The 25,629-nt window shown below is 36.1% G+C and overlaps 1 protein-coding gene across 9 annotated transcripts in view; it reads left to right on the top strand.

Annotated features, from left to right (window-relative positions):
- CLCN3 (chloride voltage-gated channel 3) overlaps positions 1 to 25,629 on the top strand; it is a 108,098-nt gene that overhangs the window by 78,441 nt on the left and 4,028 nt on the right. For 5 of the 9 annotated variants that reach the window (XM_034959404.3, XM_003821811.5, XM_055111996.2 and 2 more), the window contains 6 exons: positions 2,096 to 2,176; positions 3,672 to 4,217; positions 10,470 to 10,656; positions 13,342 to 13,740; positions 19,557 to 19,773; positions 24,274 to 24,349. In XM_034959404.3, coding sequence (XP_034815295.1) covers positions 2,096 to 2,176; positions 3,672 to 4,217; positions 10,470 to 10,656; positions 13,342 to 13,740; positions 19,557 to 19,773; positions 24,274 to 24,349 — 1,506 coding nt within the window. The remainder of the gene's footprint in view (positions 1 to 2,095; positions 2,177 to 3,671; positions 4,218 to 10,469; positions 10,657 to 13,341; positions 13,741 to 19,556; positions 19,774 to 24,273; positions 24,350 to 25,629) is intronic. The other 4 variants (XM_055111998.2, XM_034959406.3, XM_055111997.2 and 1 more) reach the window with 1 other exon arrangement.

The raw sequence follows: 25,629 nt of genomic DNA on the forward strand, positions 1-25,629 counted from the left end.
TAGTAAGTGGTGGAACGTGGGTTAAAATTCATTTTTCTTTGACTTCAAAGTCTGTGGTCTTATCTACTTACATTACTGCCTTTACGACTATGTGGGTATATATTTGTGTGTGTTCAAAACAAACTCAAAACCATCCTGTAGCGTAGCAAGTTAGGAGCTAAGATGAAGCTAGAGGATTTGCCTCCTCAATTCAATTCCATTACTTTCTGTTGTACCTTTATATTTTTTGGTAAGACTTTTACTTATTCTAAGTTCAAAAAATGTAATTTATTAGATGTTTGAGAAATTAAGTTTACCTAAATTTTAATGTTCATACTGTAATGATTAGTTAATGTTTAATACGTTGTTATTCTGTCACCTTAGTGTATATATAAATGGCAAGAATTCACGGTTAGTTGAAAGCATTAAGGTCCCATAGTTTTGTGTAGACAAGAGGGGAGAGCGTTGATATTTTTAAATTAAATGCTTCTTAGATACGTGTGAAATGGATTAAAACATGTATATGAGTTATAGATACCTAGGTGTTAGTTTGGTTGTAAATTCAGGATCAGGACATTCAAATAAATATGTTTGCATTCCTTTTAGTGGAGGAAAAAAAAAAAGAAGCTAAATTTGCTCCCTTTCCTCCCCAAATAAGCAGAGTCTACATTCTAATGCCAACAATTTGATTAAAACAAATATTTATTTATTTTTAATTCACCAAACTTTTATAAAGTATTTACTGGTGCCAGGCACTGTTCTAAAGCACTCTCTATATATTTACTCAGTCCTTAAGAGCTAAGTAATATTATCACATTTCCATTTTAGAGAAAACTGAGGCACATATAGGTTAGGTTATCTACCCATAGCCATACAGCTAGTAAGTAGCAGAGCCATGATTTCAACACAGCAGCCTGACTATGGAGTTCATGATCTTAACCATTTACAGCTTAATTTTTATTATTTATAATTTCTCTTCTGGAAATGTAACAATTGACCATTTGAAGAAATACTTTAGGTAGCCTTGGATATTTGCTGTATTAAAGTAGTGAAAGGAATACAGACACTTGGCTGGGCGCGGTGGCTCACGCCTATAATCCCAGCATTTTGGTAGGTTGAGGCAGGCAGATCACCTAAGGTCAGGAATTCGAGACCGGTGTGGCCAACATGGTGAAACCCCGTCTCTACTAAAAATACAAAAATTAGCCGGGCGTGGTGGCAGGCGCCTGTAATCCCAGCTACTCGGGAGGCTGAGGCAGGAGAATCACTTGAACCCAGGAGGTGGAGGTTGCAGTGAGCTGAGACCACGCCATTGCACTCCAGCCTGAGAGACAAGAGAGAAACTCTGTCTCAAAAAAAATAAAGGAATACAGACTCTTAGAAAAATAATTACAAATAAAACCCTAGTGAAATTATAGGTGTAGTTTGCTTACTGGTGGGAAGTAGACCATTACCAACTGATAGACTGGGGAGCTGGAGAGAGGACACGGAAGAGTGTCCTTGGATTTTTCTTTTCCTTTAATTTTTTTGTAGAGGTGTTGGTTGGTGAGACTGTAACTTGAGGAGCTGTTGTGTGTGCTTTCAGAATGAGGCTCTCTAGATTGATAGTATTTTAGCAGTATTTCAGAATGCATAGGGTAGTGAAAATATAGGGAATCTTACAAGGTCTTCGGTTCCCTGCATATCTTGCTAGGATTTGGAATAGAGTATTTATGGTGGAGCAGTTAGCTCTAAAATTTGAAGAAATGATATCCTATTTAAAAATAGCTCCCCATCCCAGTTACTGCCCTCCCCTCTTATCTACACAAACATACATCTTGAAAATTGTCTATATTCATTTCCTCCTCTTCTTTACACCCTATTCACATTAGTGTATCTGGCAAAAATGTTTTTTTAACTGAATAGTAAATGCATGACTGACCTTTCAATTAAAGCACAGGAGAAAGAAACAAATCTTAATAGAAGAAATGAATAGTTACCCTTTGCTTAGGGAGCAAGGAAACATGCAAGTTAAGTTCAGAAAATCCATTTGGAAAATTCAAGTAACATGAAGACTTTTTATTTGGTATGTTTGAATTTCTATGAAATTATGAAATAAGCCATATCCTCTTTCTAGGTGCTATCAGCTGCCTCAGCTGCAGGGGTTTCTGTAGCTTTTGGTGCACCAATTGGAGGAGTTCTTTTTAGCCTGGAGGAGGTAGGTGAAAAGAATGCAACAATTAAAATTATATATAATTACCATTACAAATATATTTCACACATTTCAGTTTTATAGGTGATGTAATAGGTAGAGACTTTGTTTTCAAATTTATTTTTCTAAAGTTGTTTTCCACTCATTCTTAATAAAAAGTAAATGTTCTTCATGCTCCATACCTGGAGGAAACTTTTAAAAAATTTATTAATGTATGAATGTTAGTAATTATTTAAAATCTAACTTTACTTTGTTGACATATTTAAAAGTAAGAAGATGTGAATTTGACTTAATAGAGGACATGTGAAACAATCTATTTCCATTGGCTAAATTCTGTATTTTTAGTAGAGATGGAATTTCACCATGTTGGCCAGGCTGTTTTTTTGTGGGGTTTTTTTGTTTTGTTTTGTTTTTGTTTTTGAGACGGAGTTTCACTCTTGTTGCCCAGGCTGGAGTGCAATGGCGCGATCTTGGCTCACTGCAACCTCCGCCTCCAGGGTTCAAGTGATTCTCCTGCCTCAGCCTCCCAAGTAGTTTTTGTTTAAAAAATTTTAATCAATTCCTATGTTGTGTTTTAAAGTTTTTCCCATGTGATTATTTCTGATACAGTTACTGATGTTTAAGAAAATAATTTTAGTGACTTCAGTGGATTATTTTGTTTTTGTTTTCTTAATAGGTGTTTAAGACTTTTCTTTTTACATAAAAATGTAACCAGGGATTTTTTTTTAACTTTTTTTGACAAATAATAATTGTTTTTGTTTATGGGGTATAATGTGATGTGTCTATACATGTATACATTGCGGAATAATCAAATCAGAGTGATTAGCAAATCCCTCAAATATTTATTATATCCTTGTGGTGAGAACATTTAAAATCCTCTTTTAGCTATTTTGAAATATATAATACATATTATTAACTGTGGTCATCTTACTGTGCAATAGAACACCAGAACTTATTCCTCCTCTGTAAGTTCATACCCGTTGACTAATGTCTCCCCTTTCCCTGTTCACCTCCCCAACCCCCAGCCTCTGGTAACCCCTATTCTACTCTCTACTTCTATGAATTTAACTCTTTTAGTTCAAGAATGTTTTTAAATTTACTTTTTTCTTTTAGTTGTTTGTATTCTTTTTTCTTTTTTTAATGTAGAAGAGGCAAATTAAATGCATTATAAGTTAACAGGAGTTGGTGATGGTACATTTATTTTTAACTACCATGATTGAATTGAATGTGAAACTCACTTTGAATATAAAACAGCGCTAGGTATTCTATTAGTATTTATTAGACATTTATGATCAATTGATACTGTCAATTTGTAATGATGATCACCATCTCCAAAAATAATAATAACATCAATTTTTCTTATTACAGTAAAATCCATTACATGTAAATTCTAACTACAGCAAAATTTAGAGCTAGGATATTTACCATTGAAGTTATAATATATCAGAAACATCTTATAAAATTATAGCATTAATTTTTCTTTTCCTTTTCTTTTTTTTAGGTTAGCTATTATTTTCCTCTCAAAACTTTATGGAGATCATTTTTTGCTGCTTTAGTGGCTGCATTTGTTTTGAGGTCCATCAATCCATTTGGTAACAGCCGTCTGGTCCTTTTTTATGTGGAGTATCATACACCATGGTACCTTTTTGAACTGTTTCCTTTTATTCTCCTAGGGGTATTTGGAGGGCTTTGGGGAGCCTTTTTCATTAGGGCAAATATTGCCTGGTGTCGTCGACGCAAGTCCACGAAATTTGGAAAGTATCCCGTTCTGGAAGTCATTATTGTTGCAGCCATTACTGCTGTGATAGCCTTCCCTAATCCATACACTAGGCTAAACACCAGTGAACTGATCAAAGAGCTTTTTACAGACTGTGGTCCCCTGGAATCCTCTTCTCTTTGTGACTACAGAAATGACATGAATGCCAGTAAAATTGTCGATGACATTCCTGATCGTCCAGCAGGCATTGGAGTATATTCAGCTATATGGCAGTTATGCCTGGCACTCATATTTAAAATCATAATGACAGTATTCACTTTTGGCATCAAGGTAAGTGCTAATGTGAGGTGATATTTGGGTAATTTTGGCATGTTCAAAACTTATATGTGGAATGAGAGAGGTTGTTGTTTCATAAATGACTGAAAAAAGTACTTATCTTTTGAGTTTAATTTTAAGTAATGAAAAAGATAATTCCTTAGCATATATTGTTGACCATATTATCTGTTGCTATTTAACAAATTACCCCCCAAAACTTAGCAGCTTAAGGTAACTACTTATTTTGTTCTTGATATTGGGTCAACGACTTGGGAAGGGCTCAACTGGGCAATTTTTGCTTGTGGTCTTTCATATCGTTGTTATTAGACGTGGCGAGGGCTAATCATCTCAAAGCTTCTTTTTTTCATTTCCTTTTTAGAAAACTGTTTTTGTGGGTACACAGTAGCTATATATAGTTTTGGGGTATATGAAGTATTTTGATAGAGGCATGGAGTGCATAATAATCTCAGGGTAAATGGAGTATCCATCACCTCAAGCATTTATCCCTTGTGTTACAAACAATCCAATTATACTCTAAATTATTTTTAAGTGTACAATTAAATTATTGAATATAGTTCAAAGACTTCTTCATTCATGACTAGCACCTAGGCTAAAAAGATTCAGACACCTGGGCTCCTGGGATCAATCACGCATACTCTGTCTCTTGTGCTCACTCCCGCTGTCTCTCTCTCCTTCTCTCGCTTCCTTTTTCCTCTCTCTCTGTGGTTTTCTAGGGTGGTGGCCTCAGGGAATTGGATTTCTTATATTATAGCTCAGGATTCCCAAGAGGGCTGTTTTTAATGTAGCCAAAGAAGTCTTGCAGCGTGACTTGTTTTATTCTATTCATTGAGGCAGTCACAGAGGCCCGACCACATTCAGAGAAGGGACATAGACTTGCTGGGACAAGTGTAAGATAATTCATGATCATGTTTTAAAGCCACTTTAATTAGTTTCCTATTGCTGCTGTAATAAATTACCACAACTTAATGGCTTAAAAGCCACACAAATTTAATAGCTTACAGTTCTGCAAATCAAAAGTCTGAAATGGATCTCACTGTGCTAAAATTAAGGTGTTCGTAGGGCATTCTGGAGGCTGTAGGAGAGAGTCTTGTTTTTTGCCTTTTCTGGCTATTAAAAGCTGCCAGCATTCCTTGGCTCCTGGCTGTCTATTTGCATCTTCAAAGCCAGCAATGGCTGGTCGAGTCTTTCTCTTGTCTCATCACTCTGACCCAAACTCTGCTAAATCTCCCTTCCACATTTGAAAAACCTTTGTGATTACTTTAGGCCCACCCGGATAAATCAGAAAATAATCTCCTTTTTCAAGGTCAGTTGCTTCGAAACTTTCTTTCTGCCACCTTGATTCCTCCTTGCCATGCAACGTAATGTAATCACAGGTTCTGGGAATTAAGTTATGGACATCTTTGATGAGCCATTATTCTGCCTCATACCAGTATAGGGTGTTAGCTTTAAAGGACACTGCAGACTCAGTTAAATTACTAGATCTATAAATACATGCCTTTTTCCATCAAGAAATTAAGGCAGCTGGGCCTTATGCCCTGGGACATTGCTTCTTTTGGATTTATAAAATAACAAAATTTGTTGATTAATGGTCTATCAGTAAATATAATTTCTTATGTGACTATCAGTGATATATATGGGGAAGCACATATCAGCTTATTCTTGTTCTTTAAATTACTACCCCTGTACTTCATGTAATAGTATTTGCTAGTGATGATGTGCTTTTACAGATATAAATTAATGTGGAATAACAGCTTTGTTTCTACAAAATTAGAGTGGTTTTAGTTTTTGAAATAAGGTCTCTTTTCTCTTGTCCTAAGTCTGTAGTCCACTGAGTATGAAGAGTTAAATAATAGAAAAGCCTGGCCAGGCGCAGTGGCTCACACCTGTAATCCCAGCTCTTTGGGAGGCCGAGGCGGGCAGATCACGATGTCAGGAGATCGAGACCATCCTGGCTAACGCGGTGAAACCCCGTCTTTACTAAAAATACAAAAATTAGCCAGGTGTGGTGGCAAGTGTCTGTAATCCTGGCTACTCGGGAGGCTGAGGCAAGAGAATCACTTAAACCCAGGAGGTGGAGGTTGCAGTGAGCCAAGATCACACCACTGCACTCCAGCCCAGGCAACAGGGCAAGACACTGTCTCAAAAAATAATAAGAAGAAGAAAATAATAATAGTAATAGAAAAGCCTTAACGTTTTACCTTTTTTCTTAGGGAATCAAGTTAAAAGAGCTGTTAAAGCTCTTTTTCCTACAGTAAGTGTTGGGTAAATCCCAACTTTCTCATAGTCGGTTGAACTACAAGAAGCTGGAGGCAATTGGCAGGCCTTTGTTAAGTCCCACCTTTGACTCAGCTCTGGCTGAAGGATCATACCTGGCAAGAGAGTGTAAAACACACTTTGATTTCTTCTATTGTTTATCCTTTTAATGATCCTAATACACTCAAGAGTACATGCCATCATTTTGTGTTTGGCTCATTTCATATTCAAAGGAGTTTATTACTCTTTCAGTAGTTTGTTTGTTCGTTTGTTTGTTTTTTGAAACAGGATCTCGCCTTTTTGCCCAGACTAGAGGGCAGTGTTGCAGTCTTGGCTCACTGCAACCTCCACCTCCCAGGTTCAAGTGATTCTCCTGCCTCAGCCTCCCAAGTAGCTGGGATTACAGGTGTGGGCCATCACACCCGGCTAATTTTTGTATTTTTAGTAGAGATGTGGTTTTGCCATGTTGGCCAGGCTGGTCTGGAACTCCTGACTCAGGTGATCCTTTGGGAGGCCTTGGCCTCCCAGAGTGCTAGGATTATAGGCGTGAGCCACTGAACCTGGCCTCTTTCAGTAGTCTTTAAATGATCTTGCTTATGGTGCTTCTTATCCCTATTTATTATCCTTATTAAATTTAATCAATAAATATTTTTCTCTTTTTAATTGATTCATATAAATAGACTTACCTGAGAGATATAGGTTCAGTTCAGAGCACCACAACAAAGTGAATATCATAATAAGGCAAGTCACATAAAAGTCTTAGTTTCTTAGTGCATATAAAAGTTCTGTTTACACTATGCTGTAGTCTTATGTGTACAATAGCATTATGTCTTTTAAAAAAGTAATACTTTAATTTAAAAATACTTGATTGCTAAAAAATGCTAATAGTAATCTGAGTCTTCAGTGAGTTGTAATCTGTTTTGCTTCTGTAGGGTCTTGCCTTGATATTGGTGGTTGCTAGAGGTAGGACTGGCTGTAGCAATTCTTAAAATAAGGTAACAGTGAAATTTGCCGCATTGATTGACACTGCCTTTCATGAAAGATTTCTCTGTAGCATGTGATGCTGTTTGATACCATTTTACCTACAGTAGACCTTCTTTTCAAAATTAGAGTCATCCTCTCAAACCCTGCTACTGCTTTATCAACTAAGTTTAAGGAAAATTCAAAATCTTTTGTCCTTTTAACAATGTTCACAACATCTTTACCAGGACTGGATTCTACCTCAAGAAACCACTTTCTTTGCTCATCCATAAGAAGTAGTAACTCCTTATACATTCAGGTTTTTTAAATGAGATTCTAGCAATTCAGTCACATCTTTAGGCTACACTTATCATTCTAGTTCTCTTGCTATTTCCACCAGTCTGTAGTTACTTCTTCAACTGAAGTCTTGAACCCCTCAGAGTCATTCATGAGAGTTGGAATCAACTTCTTCCAAACTCCTGTTAATATTGATATTTTGACCTCCTCCCATGAAACATGAATGTTCTGGATGGCATCTAGAATGGTGACTACTTTTTGAACGTTTTCAATTTATTTTGCCCGGATCAATCAGAGAAGCTGTTATCAGTGGTGGGTTTCCAAGTTGTCAGGGGCGAACCATACAGATCTTCAGCAACCTCAACTCTTGCCTTCTCAGAGGAAAGAATTCTACGGAGGGACATAAGGCAGAAAAAGAGACTGAGGCAAGTTTTAGAGCAGGAGTGAAAGTTTATTATTAAAAAGCTTTAGAGTGGGAATGAAAAGAAATTAAAATACACTTGAAAGAGGGCCAAGTGGGCATCTTGGAAGACAAGTGCCCCATTTGACCTTGGACTTAGGGTTTTATATGTTGGCATACTTCTGGCATCTTGCATCCCTATTCCACTGATTCTTCTTTTGGGGTGAGTTGCCCACATGCTCAGTGGCCTGCTAGCACTTGGGAGGGGAGTGTGCACAGTGTATTTACTGGAGTTGTATGCATGCTTACCTGAGGTGTTTGTTGCTTACCAGCCAAATGTCCCTAGGAGGTCATATTCATAAACTCCGCGATTTTGCCTCTAAATGTGCGTGCTTGAGCCCACTCACCCAACTCCTGGGATCTTATTGGAAAGCTGCCGATCGCTAGTTTCAGGTGTTTCTATCTGTTGGAAGACAGCCTTTCCCTGATGCTGGCTGCAACCAATTATTACTTTAGAGAGAGAGCATGAGAGCTATCTCACCATCATCACCTGATGGTTGCCTGACATTCCTGGTGGGGTTGGGAGGGTGCCTGTCCTGCCCTGCTCATGCCTGACTAGCTACCTGCTGTAACAAAAGTACTATCTATGGTAGCTGTAGCCATAGGAAATGCATTTCTTCAGTAAAACTTAAAAGTCAAAATTAGTCTTTAAAACAACATGAATCTCCTTGTACATCTCCATCACAGCTCTTGGAAGACCAGGTGCATTATTAGTGATGAGTAATGTTTTAAAAGGAATCTTTTTGTCTGAGCAGTAGGTCTCAACAGTGGGCTTAAAATAGTTAGTAAACCATGCTGTAAACAGATATACTGTTATCCAGGCTTTGTTATTCCATTTATAGAGCACAGAGAGAGTAGATTGGCATAATTTAAGGATTACTTAAAAAAAAGTCTTTGATTACTCTCAAAAAAAAGTCACGTCTCTCACTTTATATCAACAGCTAAAAATGGCCAGGTATTGTGGCTCACGCCTGTAATCTCCATGCTTTGGGAGGCCAAGGCAGAAGGATCACTTGAGGTCAGGAGTTAGAGACTAACCTGGGCAACATAGTAAGACCCATCTCTACAAAAAAAAAAAAAAAAAGCCAGGTGTGGTGGTGCACGCCTGTAGTCCCAGCTACTCACGAGGCTGAGTTGGCAGGATCACGCCCAGCCAAGAGACGTGACTTCTGCTTTCAGTTGTACACTTAGAGACCATTGTAGGGTTCTTAGTTGGACTAATTTCAATATAATTGGGTCTCAGGGAATAGGGAAGCCTGAGGAGAGGGAGAGACAGGGGAACAGCCAGTTAGTGGAGCAGTCAGACCACATACAACACTTATTAAGTTCACTTTCTTCTATGGGCATGGTTCATGGTGCAGTAAAACAATTGTAACAGGAACATCAAAGATCATTAATCACAGAGCACTGTAACAGATAATAATAGTGAAAATTTTCAAAGCATTGAGAGAATTAGCAAAATATGATACAGAGACACAAAGTGACCACATGCTGTTGGAAAAGTAGTGCTGATGGACCAGCTTGATGCAGGGATGTCAATAAACCTCAATTTGTGAAAACTGCAACATGTGTGAAGCACAGTAACACAAAGCATAGTAAAACAAGATATGTCTGTATATCAGTCAAAATATTGGGCAACTCTGATAAGTCTGTCCACTTAACATTGTACCACTTAAGATGAATAGCATCTACCATTTCCGTCATTTGTAAATATATAGGAGGACATAATCACATAATCTTGAAGTAAAAGACAATGCTTAAAACTGAATCAGTTAAGTTTTATGAAAAATACTTCATATTGTACTTTTAAAAAAATATATTTTTTAATTTCAATAGCTTTTGGGTTACAAGTGGTTTTGGTTACGTGGATGAATTCTATAATGGTGAAGTCTAAGATTTTATTGCAACTGTCACCCAAGTAGTATATATTGTATCCAGCATATTGTCCTTTTTTTTTTTTTTTTTTCATTTCACCATGGACTAATGAAAATTTTATTAGGGACTGACATTAGGGCACCCTTGAGCTACCTTGAGCTAAAGGAAATAACCCTTGAATTTTTTTCTGTTTGGCCTAGAGAATGCGGTTTGTTTTGTAACTGAATTCATGGGATTGTTAAGGTACAAGATTTTGCTTTAGTTTTATTTGTACTAGGATTTTGCTATATTAATACAATGTGAAAAGAATCAAAAGTGTTAGAAATAAATGCATAGAATGTAAGTTTCCAGCATGTGAGTAGAGGATCTCTGCTCCATAAAGAGTTCTGTTGTTGTTATAGGTTCCATCAGGCTTGTTCATCCCCAGCATGGCCATTGGAGCGATCGCAGGAAGGATTGTGGGGATTGCGGTGGAGCAGCTTGCCTACTATCACCACGACTGGTTTATCTTTAAGGAGTGGTGTGAGGTCGGGGCTGATTGCATTACACCTGGCCTTTATGCCATGGTTGGTGCTGCTGCATGCTTAGGTAATATGGCTGTGTCTGCCTGTGTGTGGATGTTTGCAAGTCTGAGAGAGCCAAGAGAAAGTGGGACACATTCTTGCTTAATTGGTGGGCAAATTGGTTGAGTAAAGGAGGGTGCCGGGAGGAGATGTATTAACAGATAAGAAACAGTAGTACTATTAGGGTATTATACAGTACCGGTTTTCTGTCTTACAACATTTGTTAATACAAGAATTTAATGGCATTAGCATATTGTAATATAACTTAATACACTATGGCAGAAGCCATCTAAGTACAACATAAGCTTAATTTGAATCCTGACCAAAGAGGTCTTTGATTCTTTCATTGTTAAGGATCTTGGCTTACCTATAACAACTATAGCATAATACCTAAGATTAGCATTGCAACAGAGTTTCAGAGTAGGTTTACTTTGGTTCTGAAATGATTTATTGTTAGCCTTAGTAAAAGATGTATTTACCCATGCTCCATCATCTAAGGTATATTTGTAACAAAATGAGAAAAGGTAACTATTCATTTTAATGAGAAGAAAAGCAAAATACCTACATTAAATACTTGAGTCTATTTAATGTCTGTTAGGGCAGGAAAAAATGGTTATTGCTTTTCATATTTAAAATATCAGCTACACTCTGGTTATAATATTAATGGTTGCCATTTTGACCAGTTTTGTTTAGTGAATAAAAATTATGTGATTATTGATCTTTAAAAATGTAATATCAATTAAAAGGAAAGGACAGAATCATTTTCACCAAAGTAGCAAGTATTTATTAAATGTCCACTTTGTTTTTAGCATTGTGCTAGATACAGTGAATAATACAAAAAGAACATGGACCCAATCTCAACTCTAATCAAGTTGAGGAGACAAGATGAACACTGAGAATACAATAGTGAGGAATACTAACAAATATATACAAGGTTAAAAGAGTCTAAGTATGGTAGGAATATAGGGGAAGAAAGAGCTGAAGTACTTCAGGAAGAGCAGAACATGAGCTTTATTTAAAAGATTAGCAGAATTTAAGGAAAAGGTGACTTTGTTGAAGATTATAATGTGAAGACAAAGGAACGAGGATGGGAATAAATTTTGTATTCATGAGGCTTTGAAGAAATTGACTCTAGAGAGTACATTTTGGATACTTTCGGGAAATGAAGTTGGATTAGTGAGAAGGAACAGATTATGAAAAGACAAGAAACCTGATTAATGTCAGGATGATTTTATATTTGAAGTTGGTCAGATTTATGGCAGTCCTGGCTTTGCCATTTTTAGTTTGATGACTTTGAGAAAGTTCCTTCTTGAAGTTTTAATTTTCTGTGTATAAAAAGGAATAACAGCTGGTGATCTGCTAGGATTGTTTTGAGGATTATATGAGATAAAATGCATGCAAAACTGTTATAATAGTGCCTGGTAAAATAAGTGCCTAGTTTTAAAAACAAGTCTTTGTAAACTGCTTAGGACATGCCTGGTATAGGGTAGGTATGTAATACATAGTAGGTGGGATCTGTCTCCTTGCTATTTTTAGGTGAAAAACAAAAGGAAGAGCTTGAGCTTAATACAGTATGAACTGACAAGCCCTGGTAGGTTTTTGAGCAAAAGAGCAACACAGTAAAAGTAGTACTTAGGAAAGATTAACAAGAGAACATGGCTTATACAGTGGTAATGGGGCCTGGAGTCAAGGAGGTAAGATAAAATGGTATTATAATTAAGGAATAGCCAGGCACGATGGCACATGCGTGTAATGCCAGCTACTGGAGAGGCTGAGGTGGGAGGATCATGGGAGTCCAGGAGTTTGAGACCAGCCTGGGCAACTAAGTGAGACCCCAAATCCTAAAAAATACAAAGTAAAAAAGGAATAAAGTCATGAGGGCTTGGACTGGGTTGATAACAGTGAGAATACCGAGAAAGGGACCATAGGCACTGTGAACGCAGCTCACTGCAGCCTCAAACCCCCGCCCAAACGAGCCTCCCACCTCAGCCTCCCAAGTAGCTGGGAACACAGACATACACCACCATGCATGACTACTTTTTTTAGTTTTTAGTTTTGTAGAGACAGGGTCTCACTGTATTGCCCAGGCTGGTCTCAAACTCCTTGACTTAAGTGATCTTCCTGCCTTGGCCTCCCAAAGTGCTGAGATTACAGGCATGAGCCACAGTGCCTGGCCCAAATAGTTTTCTGTGAGTGCATATTACTTGCATCGTTAATGTAAATCAAAGGCATCAAAGTATTTTACTCTTTTTGAAAAAAATTTAGAGGAGAAATTTATTATATTAATATTCTACCCATATATGAGTTTAATTTGCAAATTGTAGCAAAGCATGATGTGCTTTACTAAATTCCTTTATAATTAGAATAAGCTTTTATAAGGGTGAAAGTATGTCTTTGCTACAGCACTAAACCAAAATGGCAAAATTGTTTTAGTCGGTAAGCTTTGATTTTTTAAAATATGAAATAAACAGGTTTTTAAAATGTTATTTTAATAGTCTTCTCTGTTATAAACAAAGAAAATTGGTGTTTCTCTAGAGCTTATTAAAAGTAGTGATTATTGTCCTAAAAGAGGAGTAGCAGTTTTAGATGCTAATGCTTTTCCCTGAGTTCTATTTGCCATTTAGTTTTAACTGCCTAGTGCAAAAATTCTAATAAAATGTAATGATGAGGATCCTGTCCTTCCTGACCAGTGGGTGCTTACTTTTTTCAGGTGGTGTGACAAGAATGACTGTCTCCCTGGTGGTTATTGTTTTTGAGCTTACTGGAGGCTTGGAATATATTGTTCCCCTTATGGCTGCAGTCATGACCAGTAAATGGGTTGGAGATGCCTTTGGCAGGGAAGGCATTTATGAAGCACACATCCGATTAAATGGATACCCTTTCTTGGATGCAAAAGAAGAATTCACTCATACCACCCTGGCTGCTGACGTTATGAGACCTCGAAGGAATGATCCTCCCTTAGCTGTCCTGACACAGGACAATATGACAGTGGATGATATAGAAAACATGATTAATGAAACCAGCTACAATGGATTTCCTGTCATAATGTCAAAAGAATCTCAGAGATTAGTGGGATTTGCCCTCAGAAGAGACCTGACAATTGCAATAGGTACCCTTTCAAAAATATATATATGTATATATGAGATGGATTTCTGGAAGAAAGGAAAGCAATAAGCAGTAACATTTAATGGGTTGGATTTGTGGGGGCAAGGGACGTTATTTTATGTCCCTTAAAATCTTCTGTTCTTTAGGAAAGGAAGGTATGCTTCAGTGGATGATTTTCTGCTAAATACAGTTTTGTCTTTTGGTCTGGCATTGTACCAGAAATTGGAGTCAGATTATTTTCCCACTCAGATAAGCCTTGATAAGTTGATCTTGGTTATTCAAAACAGCATGTAATATAAGACCTTAGCTAAATGCATTCAGCCAAATACATTCTTGTATTTAATAAAGTTGGCTTATTGGAATACAAGTTATTGAAAATCTCATCTTCATCAGTCTCTTTCATATTAGAATAACACTGCTTTGCTTTATCAAAAGTCTTTGGAGTTAGAATTATAATATTAATTTATAATACCTGATTTAAAGTGACAATTACTGAGATTTTTATTTCTGATCAAATGCCAGGTTGAAAAAGTATAACGTATCAGTCCTGTTGTGTTTTATGCAGACTTTCCTGAAAATACTGTTTAAAGGTATTAGCCATAGTGTATTTCTTGGAGATAAATTAAACTTTCTATAGTTCTGTTTCTCTAAAATTTGTTTTTCTCTTTACCTTATAGTCCCGCAATATTGATGAGGAGACCATTAAGACTTAATATTTTTTTGACACAATCTTATATCTCTTCCTCCAACCCCTAAAAAGTGACTGAGGATAGATACATCAAGCCATTGCTTTGTTACTCCCCAGTTTTTAGTACCAGACCCTGAATGGAAGTGTCAAGCCTTTGGCCTGTCTGAAAGGTCATTCCTGTGAACATATCATCTCCCTTCCAGCTTACCTCTGTGGCCATTGCAAAAGGATTTAAAAATAATTTTTGTGCCATTTGAATGGCACAAGACCAGACAGTGTATGTGGGGGAGTGTTTCTCAAATCAAACTGGAAACTCTTTAATTTGTAAGAACCGTTAAGCAGAGAGAGAAAAAAGAAAGGAAAAGAAAAAAGATCCTACAGAGAACACCCTGTTCAGTTTGGGAACAGGCTACAGCTTTGGATTTTTCAAGGCCTAGCATTCCCATCATTCTAAATTTTACTTAGCTAATACAATAGTAGTTGCCAGAGCTGATGACAAAGTATTTTGTCATGCTTGGTTCCATTCAAGCATTTTAGTTTTTTAGCCATTACCATGGCTAGACCTAGTCAGAAAAGAATTTCATTGTTTAAGATTCCCATTCTCTAGTTTTTACTAGTAGCCAGCCAAAGAAAAGAAAAAGGAGGTCAGAATTTCGGTATTTACATAGAAATTTAAGGGGAAAAGGCCAGGCATGTTTTTAAAGTGTGGAAATTAAGAACTATTCATTATCCCACTGATTGTGTGGATGTGTTTTTTAAAGTTTTGTTACTGTCTTGAGAGAGAGAATATTGAGATAGGAGATAATGTTGGTTTAAGGGAATGAGGGTACTTTCTGTAGGTGAGGTGCCAAGCCATGTCATCAGAAATGTTAGTCACATGACTTTTTAAGCACACCTTAAATGTTTTACCGTGTATGTTTTTGTAAAGTTTTAAATTTTTAACTGGGAAAAACAGACCTGTATATTAGGTTTTATATATATATATATATAAAAATTTAAAATTACATATATATGTTTATATATGTAACTTTTATATGGGAGAGATATATATTTCTATATCCTCTATAAAAAATACATATCTATATATGAAAATTATATACGTAAATGTTAATTTATAATTAATTATATAAATATTAACATAATTACATTACATATATAGAAAACCTAGTGTACAGATCTGTATATAAATTAAAAATGTATGTGTTATATATAGTTACATCATATAATACATATAATTGGTATATATAATGATAAATACTTTATTGAAGGATGAAAAAATTTCCATGCTGTCTCATAAAATAAGATGGTTGACATATGCTAAACTAGATAGATTCTCCTGTTTCATACTAAAGCAGAATGTTGTAAAATATTAAATCCAAATGAGATGTCTCAGATTAGGGCCATTTCAACAGGAATGCTGAGACTTAAAAAAAAAAAAAAAGTCTGAGGCTGGGCATGGTGGCTCATGCCTGTAATCCCAGCACTTTGGGAAGCTGAAGCAGGTGGATCACTTGAGGCCAGGAGTTTGAGACCAGCCTGGCCAATGTGGTGAAATCCCGCCTCTACTAAAATACAAAAAAAATACATGGGTGTGGTGACGCATGCCTATGATTCCAGCTACTTGGGAGGCTGACGCAGGAGAATCACTTGAACCTGGGAGGTGGAGATTGCAGTAAGCCCCACCACTGCACTCCAGCCTGGGCGAAGAGCAAAACCCTGTCTCAAAAAAAAAAAAAAAAGCCTGAATTATATCAGCAAATGAAAACTGTAATGTTGTTCTCTGTTTCAGAGGCCCTTGAATGAATAGCACTAAAAATATTTTTTAAAAAATGAAGAAAATGAAAATTGTAATGTTCCTTATTTCAAAGGCCCTTGAATGAGTAGCATCAAAAATATTTTTAAATGGGAGGCCAGGGTGGGAGGTTTGTTTGGCACCAGGAGATCAAGACCAGCTTGGGTAACATAGCAAGACCTTTGTCTCTACCAAAAAAAAAAAAATTGGCTGGGTGTGGTGGTGCCACCTGTATTCCTAGCTACTGGGAACGCTGATGCAGGAGGATCCCTGGGACTCTAGAGTCCAGAGTGAGACCCTGTCTCTAAAACAAACAAACAAACAAAAACTGTATTTATGTAAAAGTAATACTTGTTTTTTAAATTTTATTTTTAATTGATAAAAATTGTATGTATGTGTATGTGATGTATATATTGTGGAATGGTTAAATCAGGCTAATTAACTCAGATTTTTTGTGTGTGTGGGGAGAATATCTAAAATCCCTATCCTTAGCAATTTCCAAATGAAATGAAAGAATAAAAGTGATTTATTTTTTTGAGACAGCATCTCACCCTGTTTCGCAGGCTGGAATGCAGTGGCACGATCTTGGCTTACTTGATCCTCGACTTCCCTGGCATCCGGTGATCCTCCCACTTCACTTTCCTAATTAGCTAGGACTACAGGCATGCACCACCATGACTGGCTAATTTTTGTATTTCTTGTATAGGCAAGGTTTTGCCATGTTGCCCAGGCTGGTTTCAAGCTCCTGGGCTCAAACGATCCACCTGCCTCAGCCTCCTGAAGTGCTGGGATTACAAGTGTGAGCCACCATACCTGGCGAAAAGTGTTATTTTTTTAAATGACAAATTTAAGTCAAAGAGATTGAATGTTCACTTCTGGTACTTTGTATATAAGAGAAACATTCCATTAAATAATTTTTTTTAAATTTCTAAAATTACATATTTTGTCATTAAATGTTTAAACAATCAGTATAATTTCATTGATACAGTGTTTGTTATTTTGTCGGTGTTTAAGATTGATAATTGGGGTTAGTTTTAATTCAGAATGTTATTCTATTTAATGTCACACTTCATGTCTTTTTATTTTGTTTATCTATTAACGAATTCTTTAAGCTATAGTTATTACTGTTTTAGAGATGAGGTCTTCTATGTTGCCCAGGGTAGACTTGAACTCCTGGGCTTCAGCAATCCCCTCCTCAACCTCCGGAGCAGATGGGATTAGAGACGTGTGCCACTGTACCTGGCCTGCTGTAGTTATTTTTAATTCTTTTGTCTTTCAACTTTTATACTAGAGTTAGAAATGATTTACAAACCCTATTGCAGTTTTAGAGCATTATGAATTTGACTATATATTTCTTATAACAACCTAACTTCAGTTGCTTACAAAAACTTCATAGTTTTACTCCCCCGTCCACATTTTATACTATTGATGTCACACTTTACATCTTTTTATTTTGTGAATCCATTAATGATACTTCTAGTAGTTTTTACACTCCACTATTCAGTTGTCAGACACTATTCAGTTGTTAGATTGTTATGAGCTAAAAGCAACTTAATGGGTATTTTTCAAAAATCATTTATGTCAATTGCTAATGGACTTCTTTTCTATGCCATGATCATGCTTTTTTTATTTTTGAGACAGAGTTTCACTCTTGTTGCCTGGGCTGGAGTGCAATGGCGTGGCCTCGGCTCACTGCAGCCTCCGCCTCCCGGGTTCAAGCGATTCTCCTGCCTCAGCTGGGATTACAGGCATGTGCCACCGTGCCGGCTAATTTTGTATTTTTAGTAGAGACAGGGTTTCACCACGTTGGCCAGGCTGGTCTCGAACTCCTGACCTCAGTTGATCTGCCCACCTTGGCCTCCCAAAGTGCTGGGATTACAGAAGTGAGCCACTGCGCCTGGCCTGATCATGCTTTTAAGGTGGTTGAGTAAGTACTAGTTGCTGGGGCTTTACTTAGTGCCCTCCTACTCAAATGTGTTAGAACATAGTTAAGAAGGCTGTAGTGTTCAAAAGGAGTAAAAAGCAGTGCAGTGTTTGCAGTAATATCTGCTTCTCAATTTAGGACTGATGCTTATTATGGCTTAAATGTTTTTGTAGTAAAATTTGTATTCAAAATATATATATTTTTTTCTTTTTGCGACAGAGTCTTGCTTTTTCACCCAGGCTGGAGTGCGGTGGTATGATCATGGCTGACTGCAGCCCTGACCTTCCGGGCTCAAGTGATCTTTCCACCTCAGCCTCCCAATTAGTTGGGACCACCATCATGCTTGGCCGAATTTTTTTTTTTTTTTTTTTTTTTTTGTAGAAACAAGGTTTCCCTATGTTGCCCAGGCTGGTCTTGAACTTTAGGGCTCATGTGATACTCCTGCCTTGGCCTCCCAAAGTGTTAGGATTACAAGCCTGAGCCACCATGGCCGGCCAAAATATTTTCACTATAACAAATATCATATCTGTATATACTCAGTTTTAATACTAACTCAAAGTAGAAACATAAAGCTGAATGACTATTTTATTTTCAGATTCTCTCCATTGAGTTTCCTTCTCCGTCTTGTGTGATCTCTGAACTTTTCTCCATCTTTGCCACTTCTTGTCCAGCATTTTTTTTTATCAGCAGTTTCATTCAGATTTTTTTTTTAGTTCTTTCAGTGGTGGAGTGGAAGTAGGCAGAGGACAGAAGAACTTCAAGCAGAGCACACTGGAGAGGAGAAATTAACAAAGCCTTTATGAAGAAAACAACCCCCCAATATCAGTCTGTGTGTGTGCATTATGAGCATAATTGTACTTTCATCTCATCTGTAATGTTCATGACTTTTCTAGAAAATTATACTTTAACATGAGAAAAGAAAAAGAACCAGCTAATTCATAGGGATGGAGGACACAGCATAGTCAAAGCAAGAATGAAACTCTCTTTAGTGCCACCTCCAGTGCAGAATAAGTAACATTCAGCAGAGGCAGGTTTCATTTGATAATGGATTCCTATAATAAACTGCACTCAGAATTTGTGCAGGTTTTAAAATCCCATATTCCAAACCCACTTCCTTAGCCCCCAAGTTAGAAAACAGCTTCAGTAAAGAAAATTGTACAATGATACAACTTTACCAAAAAATAATTTCTTTCCATGAAGACGATATATTATTGTTGACTTCTAATTCAATCAAATATAAACAATTGCTAAATGGCTTTTCAGTTGACTCCTTTGTTGGTTAAGGAGAAGATAGGAAAAAATGAAGGGATCAGAAGTCATAGGATACATTAATTTTTTTTTTATCTCTGAATAAACAGGTTGCCTACTTAAAAATCTATCAGTTTAAAAGTGTTGGTCTCTTCTCTCTCTTTTCAGAAAGTGCCAGGAAAAAACAAGAAGGTATCGTTGGCAGTTCTCGGGTGTGTTTTGCACAGCACACCCCATCTCTTCCAGCAGAAAGTCCTCGGCCATTGAAGCTTCGAAGCATTCTTGACATGAGCCCTTTTACAGTGACAGACCACACCCCAATGGAGATTGTGGTGGATATTTTCCGAAAGCTGGGACTGAGGCAGTGCCTTGTAACTCACAATGGGTAAGTCTGGTACCACAGGAATCAGTTCACTTGCTAGAATATAGGATCCTTTTTAGTGGAATCTATATAGTTATTAGGGGAGCATGTGAGTCAGCTCCCAGGTGGGAAAGTCTGTCCTATGGTATAGTCACAAATATAGGATCAGTCAATCAAATTTCACATTTACTAAGGAATAAGAAAGATGTCATCTGCCTGCTCTTTGCCAAACAGTGACATTTGTAAATAATACCTCAAAGTTGGAAAAGAGGTGCTGAAAGATCTCCAGCATGAAAGCATGTTGAGCTTAGAGTGCTTCTTTTCCTAGGGAAGAGTGGACCTAACCTGCATGGAGCACTGCAAAAACCTGTTTTATTTTTGTAAATGTTTCATTTTTAGTATATAAATTTCTAGTACAATAATAAGTTTATAGATATTTTGCTATTTACTCTTTCAGCCAATATTTGATTTATCATGTAATGAAGGAAAGAATATATACTTCAATGAAATTTGTAAGTGAGCTAAAAATCTCCTTTAACAAATGCTTTGTTTCCTTTTGTCTACCTTTCTCTATACACAAATCTTCTATATTTATATAACTGCTAAGGACAAATAAATACTCATGTATTTAAAATGTATACATTGATAATTTATTTTTCCACCTTTTACACATGAACTGCCAGTGTCTCTCCATTGACAGGAATATAGGAAAGAAACAGATGTCACGGGGGTTGTGGAGACCTTAATGCACAGAATTGATTTAGCAAATACACTACTTCGTCACCACTGCTCTCTTTTCCTGGACCTGGGATCTGTTTCTCCACACTTCTTTCTTTAGGACCCTTCATTTCCACTATATATTCTTTCTTGTTGAACTTAAGAATGTTGTTTTATCCGAAGGCAAATACCAAAAAACAGAGGGTATTCTTGGATTATGCATAAACTGGATGGCTAATCCTGAACAGCGTAAAGCTGGTTGAAATTCTAAACAGAGAATCATAGCAGTTTTTTGTTGTTTTTTTTTTTTTTAACATGTTGTAGAAAACACATTGGTGACAGAATACATGACTCCTGTCCAGAGAAAGGAGAGAAAAAGAACAGAAAGGAAGGAAATTTGTTTATTGAACACCTTCATATTTTCTCATTTAACTTTGCAGGACCTCTGCAAAGTAGGTAGTTATAGCCCTACTTTACAGATGTAGTAATTAAAGCTCAAGAAGCTTTAATAATTTGCCCAAAGTCATGTGGTGAACAAGTCATGGTTCAAGGAATCAGACTGTCTTTCCTACTTTAAAACCCAGCCTCTTGCTACTATTTTGCACTGTAAGTGACTGATAGAAATCCTCTTTGTGATTTCTTAAACTACTAAAACGTTTTCTTGGCCAATATATTAGATTGAGTTAAGAATGGAAATATGAAACTAGAGAATTAGATCTATGTTTAGTGTTTTTCACTGCGCTAATTAAAATAACTCTTTAGGAATATGAAGTAAATCATTAAAGAGATAAAGCCCTTAAAGGCAGGGAGTTTAGAATTATTAAATTCTAATAATTTAGATACTGATTGGAGAAGAGATGTATTCATAAGTTATTATTGTTACTATTTGTCTTTGTGTAATATTGTTTGATTAAATGATGGCACCGACTTCATTAAGTTTAAAAACTCAGTACTAGTTAAATGGGGCAACTTTTCATAAAGCTTTGCTAGTCCTTGAGCCCTTTTATTTGTTAAATGGCTCAACTGGAACCTAAGCTGAGTTGTTACAAACTATTATTTGCTTCAAGTTGTTTTCTGTTCCTGGCATGGCTTTTTCTTTTGTGTACTGACAAATATAAATGTTATTCTATTGAGTTATGGTTAACTATGAACACAGAACTGTTAGGGATTAATTTTCATATTTCAGTTTGTTGATTAATTCCCAGGTATTTGGCAGCATAGATATTAGAAAGGAAAATATTTAAAAGAAAGTGTAAAAATAACGAAGTGTATAGAGCGAGGGGTGGATAGCTAATTAAAATTTTGTCTGGTCCTGCCTGTTCATATGAAAAAAGGGGTTGGACTTTCTTCTAAGGGAATATATTTAATTGCTTTCATCATATTTTCCTTATTTCTGTCTGTCAAGGAAAATAAATTGATACATATATGGGGAGAAAAGAGATCATTTAGGGAAGTGGCTCATGGGACTTTTTGTTTTGTTTGAAGTGTATTAGGAAGTCAGGTGTTTTTTTTCTCACTTAAATTATTTAAAACCCAGAAAAGAAATGATATCTTCTGGTTTTTAAAGGAGACCATGAAGTTCTGCATAGCTATCATTGATGTGTAGTTCATACTGCATTTTTAGAAGTGGAAAATAGTTATTTGGAGGAAGAGAGATAACAAATCTGGAACCTTAGGTGCAAGGAGAAAAAGAATAGATGAAAGGGAAAGATGTTTGTAAATTATAAAAATTTCAATTAGCTATTGGTTTTCTGCACTTTATATTTTAACTGCAGAATTTTTCAAAATCAGTTAATCTTGGTGGAATTAGCAGGATGTTAATAGGAGTGACTCAGAAAAAAACATTTTGTGACTATCTAAGTTTGGAAAGTATTGGATTAAATACAATTGAGGTTTCTTTACTATGGAACTCCTCAGAACTTATAATATGTTGATATTCTTTGATTCCCAGATGAGGGGATGGGTAATAGGATACATGGTTTTCTAGACTTGTTTGAAAATGCAACTATTTTTGGGTTGCAGGGAAGGATATAGAAGAACTCATGGGAACTGGTGTTTCTTGGAACATGCTTTGGAAATGCTGGGTTATGCCCTGTTAACTCTTACATCATTAGTTTTTAGCCCAAAAGGAAACAGCAAATAATGTTTTATATGAGCCACATTTTGCGTTGATTTTCCTTCCACTCTGTAAAATTACTAAAGCAGCACTCTGATCTTATTATGCTCAAATCGCTCTTCTCCATTAATGTGTGTTTCTCCATCTTTTAGGGTTTTTACTTTATAAATACAGAGATTACTGTGTAAAATTCTAAATTTGCCACTGGGTCGTTATACATTTGTAACCTTCCTCACAGTACATTTTGTGATTTGGCAGAGTTTACCAATATAGATGATACTAACTGAAATTAATCATTCTGTATAATTGGATAGAAAAGTATGAGTAAGAATTCAATTGGTATTATATTTAATTAATTGCCAAGATTTTCACATTTCCTGACTACAACAATAAAATCAAATGGATTGATGGCTTAAAAAAAAGAAATCTCAAATGTTTAGTCAATGAAGAACATCTATTGAATGAGTGAATGTTCATTATATATAGTGCATTTTCTGAGCTTTTTTGGAGGGGGAAGTTGCTCCCATGCTCTGAGAACTTTTAAGGATCGATACATTATTTTTAACATAATAATGAGAAAACATAAGCAGAGAACCCATTTCTGTCATTCCCATTCTCTATCCTCCTGCTCCCCCACCTCCCACCCCAGCCATCAAGCTAAGTAACTATTTTACACCTGGACATAGCTATAGGAACAGGCTACTTTGAAGTCTCCTAGTGACATCCTTCAAGTCTGAATGTTCAAAGGCAGTTTAACAGGGAGGTTGACTTAATGAGATCATCAAGGAAATGTCCAGTCATCCTGAAGGGTATTTTGGATGGGCTTCCAGAATTTAAAGATTAAAGTTTTTTTAAGGTTTTTTTATTTTCACTGTTTATATTGCCACATTAATTTCCATTATAAAACCAGTAACCATAGTTTTGTTTTAATTAGCAACCTAATTATTTTCATGTATCCTCATTATGAGAATTTATGTCCATCACTTTGCTTGATGTGATAACAGTGACATGCTAAATGAGAAACAATTGTTATTTAGAAAAAAATGCACAAAGTGAAAGTCCTTTTAATCCCTAATCATAAATACATTTTATTAGCTTACTTTAAGAAGTGGCAGTCACAGCTCCTGAACATTAGGGAGTGTTTCTTTTGGTCAGCATTATGTATTTAGTGCACATTGCCTTTAATTTTAATTTGAAATTATAGTAAAATCCACGGGAGTTTTTAAGTCTCCTCACAGCCTTTTGCTACCTTTTCACCAAGGTAGATCCAGATGATAACTGCTGTGTTGTGACATCATAGAAATTAGAAAAATATTTTCCTCTGAGGAAAGAACATTGTAAATGAAACTCTACATATCAGAGGTCTATAGCTATGTATCAATATTAAGTTTCTTTTGTACTTTGCTTTGTAGTCATCTTCATTCCAAAGTTTCATAATTATTATTTTTACTTTAAAAAGAAAAATAACCCACCAATATTGAAGATTAGTATTGTGTCACTTTTGAAAGTCAGTAGAATTTATGCAAAAGGAACCTGGAACTTTAAATCATTTTTCTTTTTATTTTCTAAAGTTCATGAGACTCATTCTTATGGTTCATGTTTTTATTTTTTCTCTCATTCTTTATCATTATGATTGGAACCTCTTTTAATTTAATTTCTCACACAGTTATTAGCATAATAATCTGTTTCAGGATTGTCTTGGGGATCATCACAAAGAAGAACATATTAGAGCATCTCGAGCAACTAAAGCAGCACGTCGAACCCTTGGTGATTAGATATATCAGATCTCCTCATTAGACACCTTAGAAGTCAGGAAGCATGAAACTTGTGAACTGTTGAGTTCTGTCTTTCCCAGATATCTGCTGAACAAAAATATCCTACTATGCTGCCAATTACATTTGTATCTGATAAAATGTGTCTGTAAGATAAATTTAGATATGTGTAAAATCCCATTTATAGAAAGTAAGCAAAAGTTAACATCTCTCATCAAATCATTCATTACAATTTCAGAACTGTAAACAGTTTGGTAGTGGAATAAGTGAATATTATTGGACATTCTTAAAGTGAATATGGCAAATCTGTCTACCTCAGTGGATACACCAGTCTCAGAAGACACCTGACTGGTTAAAAATGTCTGACCCATCCCCGCAAGCCCTTTTTTTTTTTTTTTTTTTAAATGTTTCCTGATCTTGTGGTAGTCTTATGGTAAATCTAAGCTCCTAAAGGATTTTAAAGGAGCTTAGCAATTAGAACTGCTTACAGTTAAATGGATTTTTTAATGGGCACACTAACTAGAGTGTAATGTGTATATTATTTGTGATCATAGCATTAGTTCTTTTTCTGCTATACCCTGCATATCTTCAAAGTCACAGTGTGTGTCCTGCCATCTCATTAGTGAATTGTACCTAGATTATGTGTGTGCCCCTTTTGTATGATGTTTCTAGAACGCTATAAGCAGCTTTTAGAGTCAAATGCATTCATTTTAACTGGCTTTATGTCCTAGTGGTTTCATGACTACAAATTTGAATTATCTTACTGCATAACATAAAAAATGTCTGGCTTTAGCAATTAATGCCTGAAATTATTTTGCCCTGCAGTTGTCATACCTGTATGAAACCTGTCCCAGTTTGCTTAAGTGCACAACTGATTATGTATTCCTGTTGTATGCTAATATTTCACAAGTGTTTCATGCATCCTTTTTTAAAAAACTACTAACCAGAATATTATCGTAGCTACTCATTCATTCTGCTTTCTGCTTCACCTATAATAATCTTTTAGGACTGCCTTCTGATTTTTCACCTATCTTTTAATGTAAGCATTAACAACTAAGACTTTCATAAAAGCACTGTATCTTAACTTTCCTGGCCTAAATCAAAAAAAGGAAAACATTGATAAGTGTCCTAGAAACTTGGATTCTTTTATAGATTTGTTCTTGGGGCTCTGATGTTTGGGATTGACGTTCTGTGCTGACCATTTTATATGCATTTTATCTTAATAGTATGTGCTTTCATGAAGATTCTGATACAAGTGGGCAATCCTTAAATTAT

Source organism: Pan paniscus, chromosome 3, assembly GCF_029289425.2.
Source record: "Pan paniscus chromosome 3, NHGRI_mPanPan1-v2.0_pri, whole genome shotgun sequence".
Classification (NCBI taxonomy): domain Eukaryota; kingdom Metazoa; phylum Chordata; class Mammalia; order Primates; family Hominidae; genus Pan; species Pan paniscus.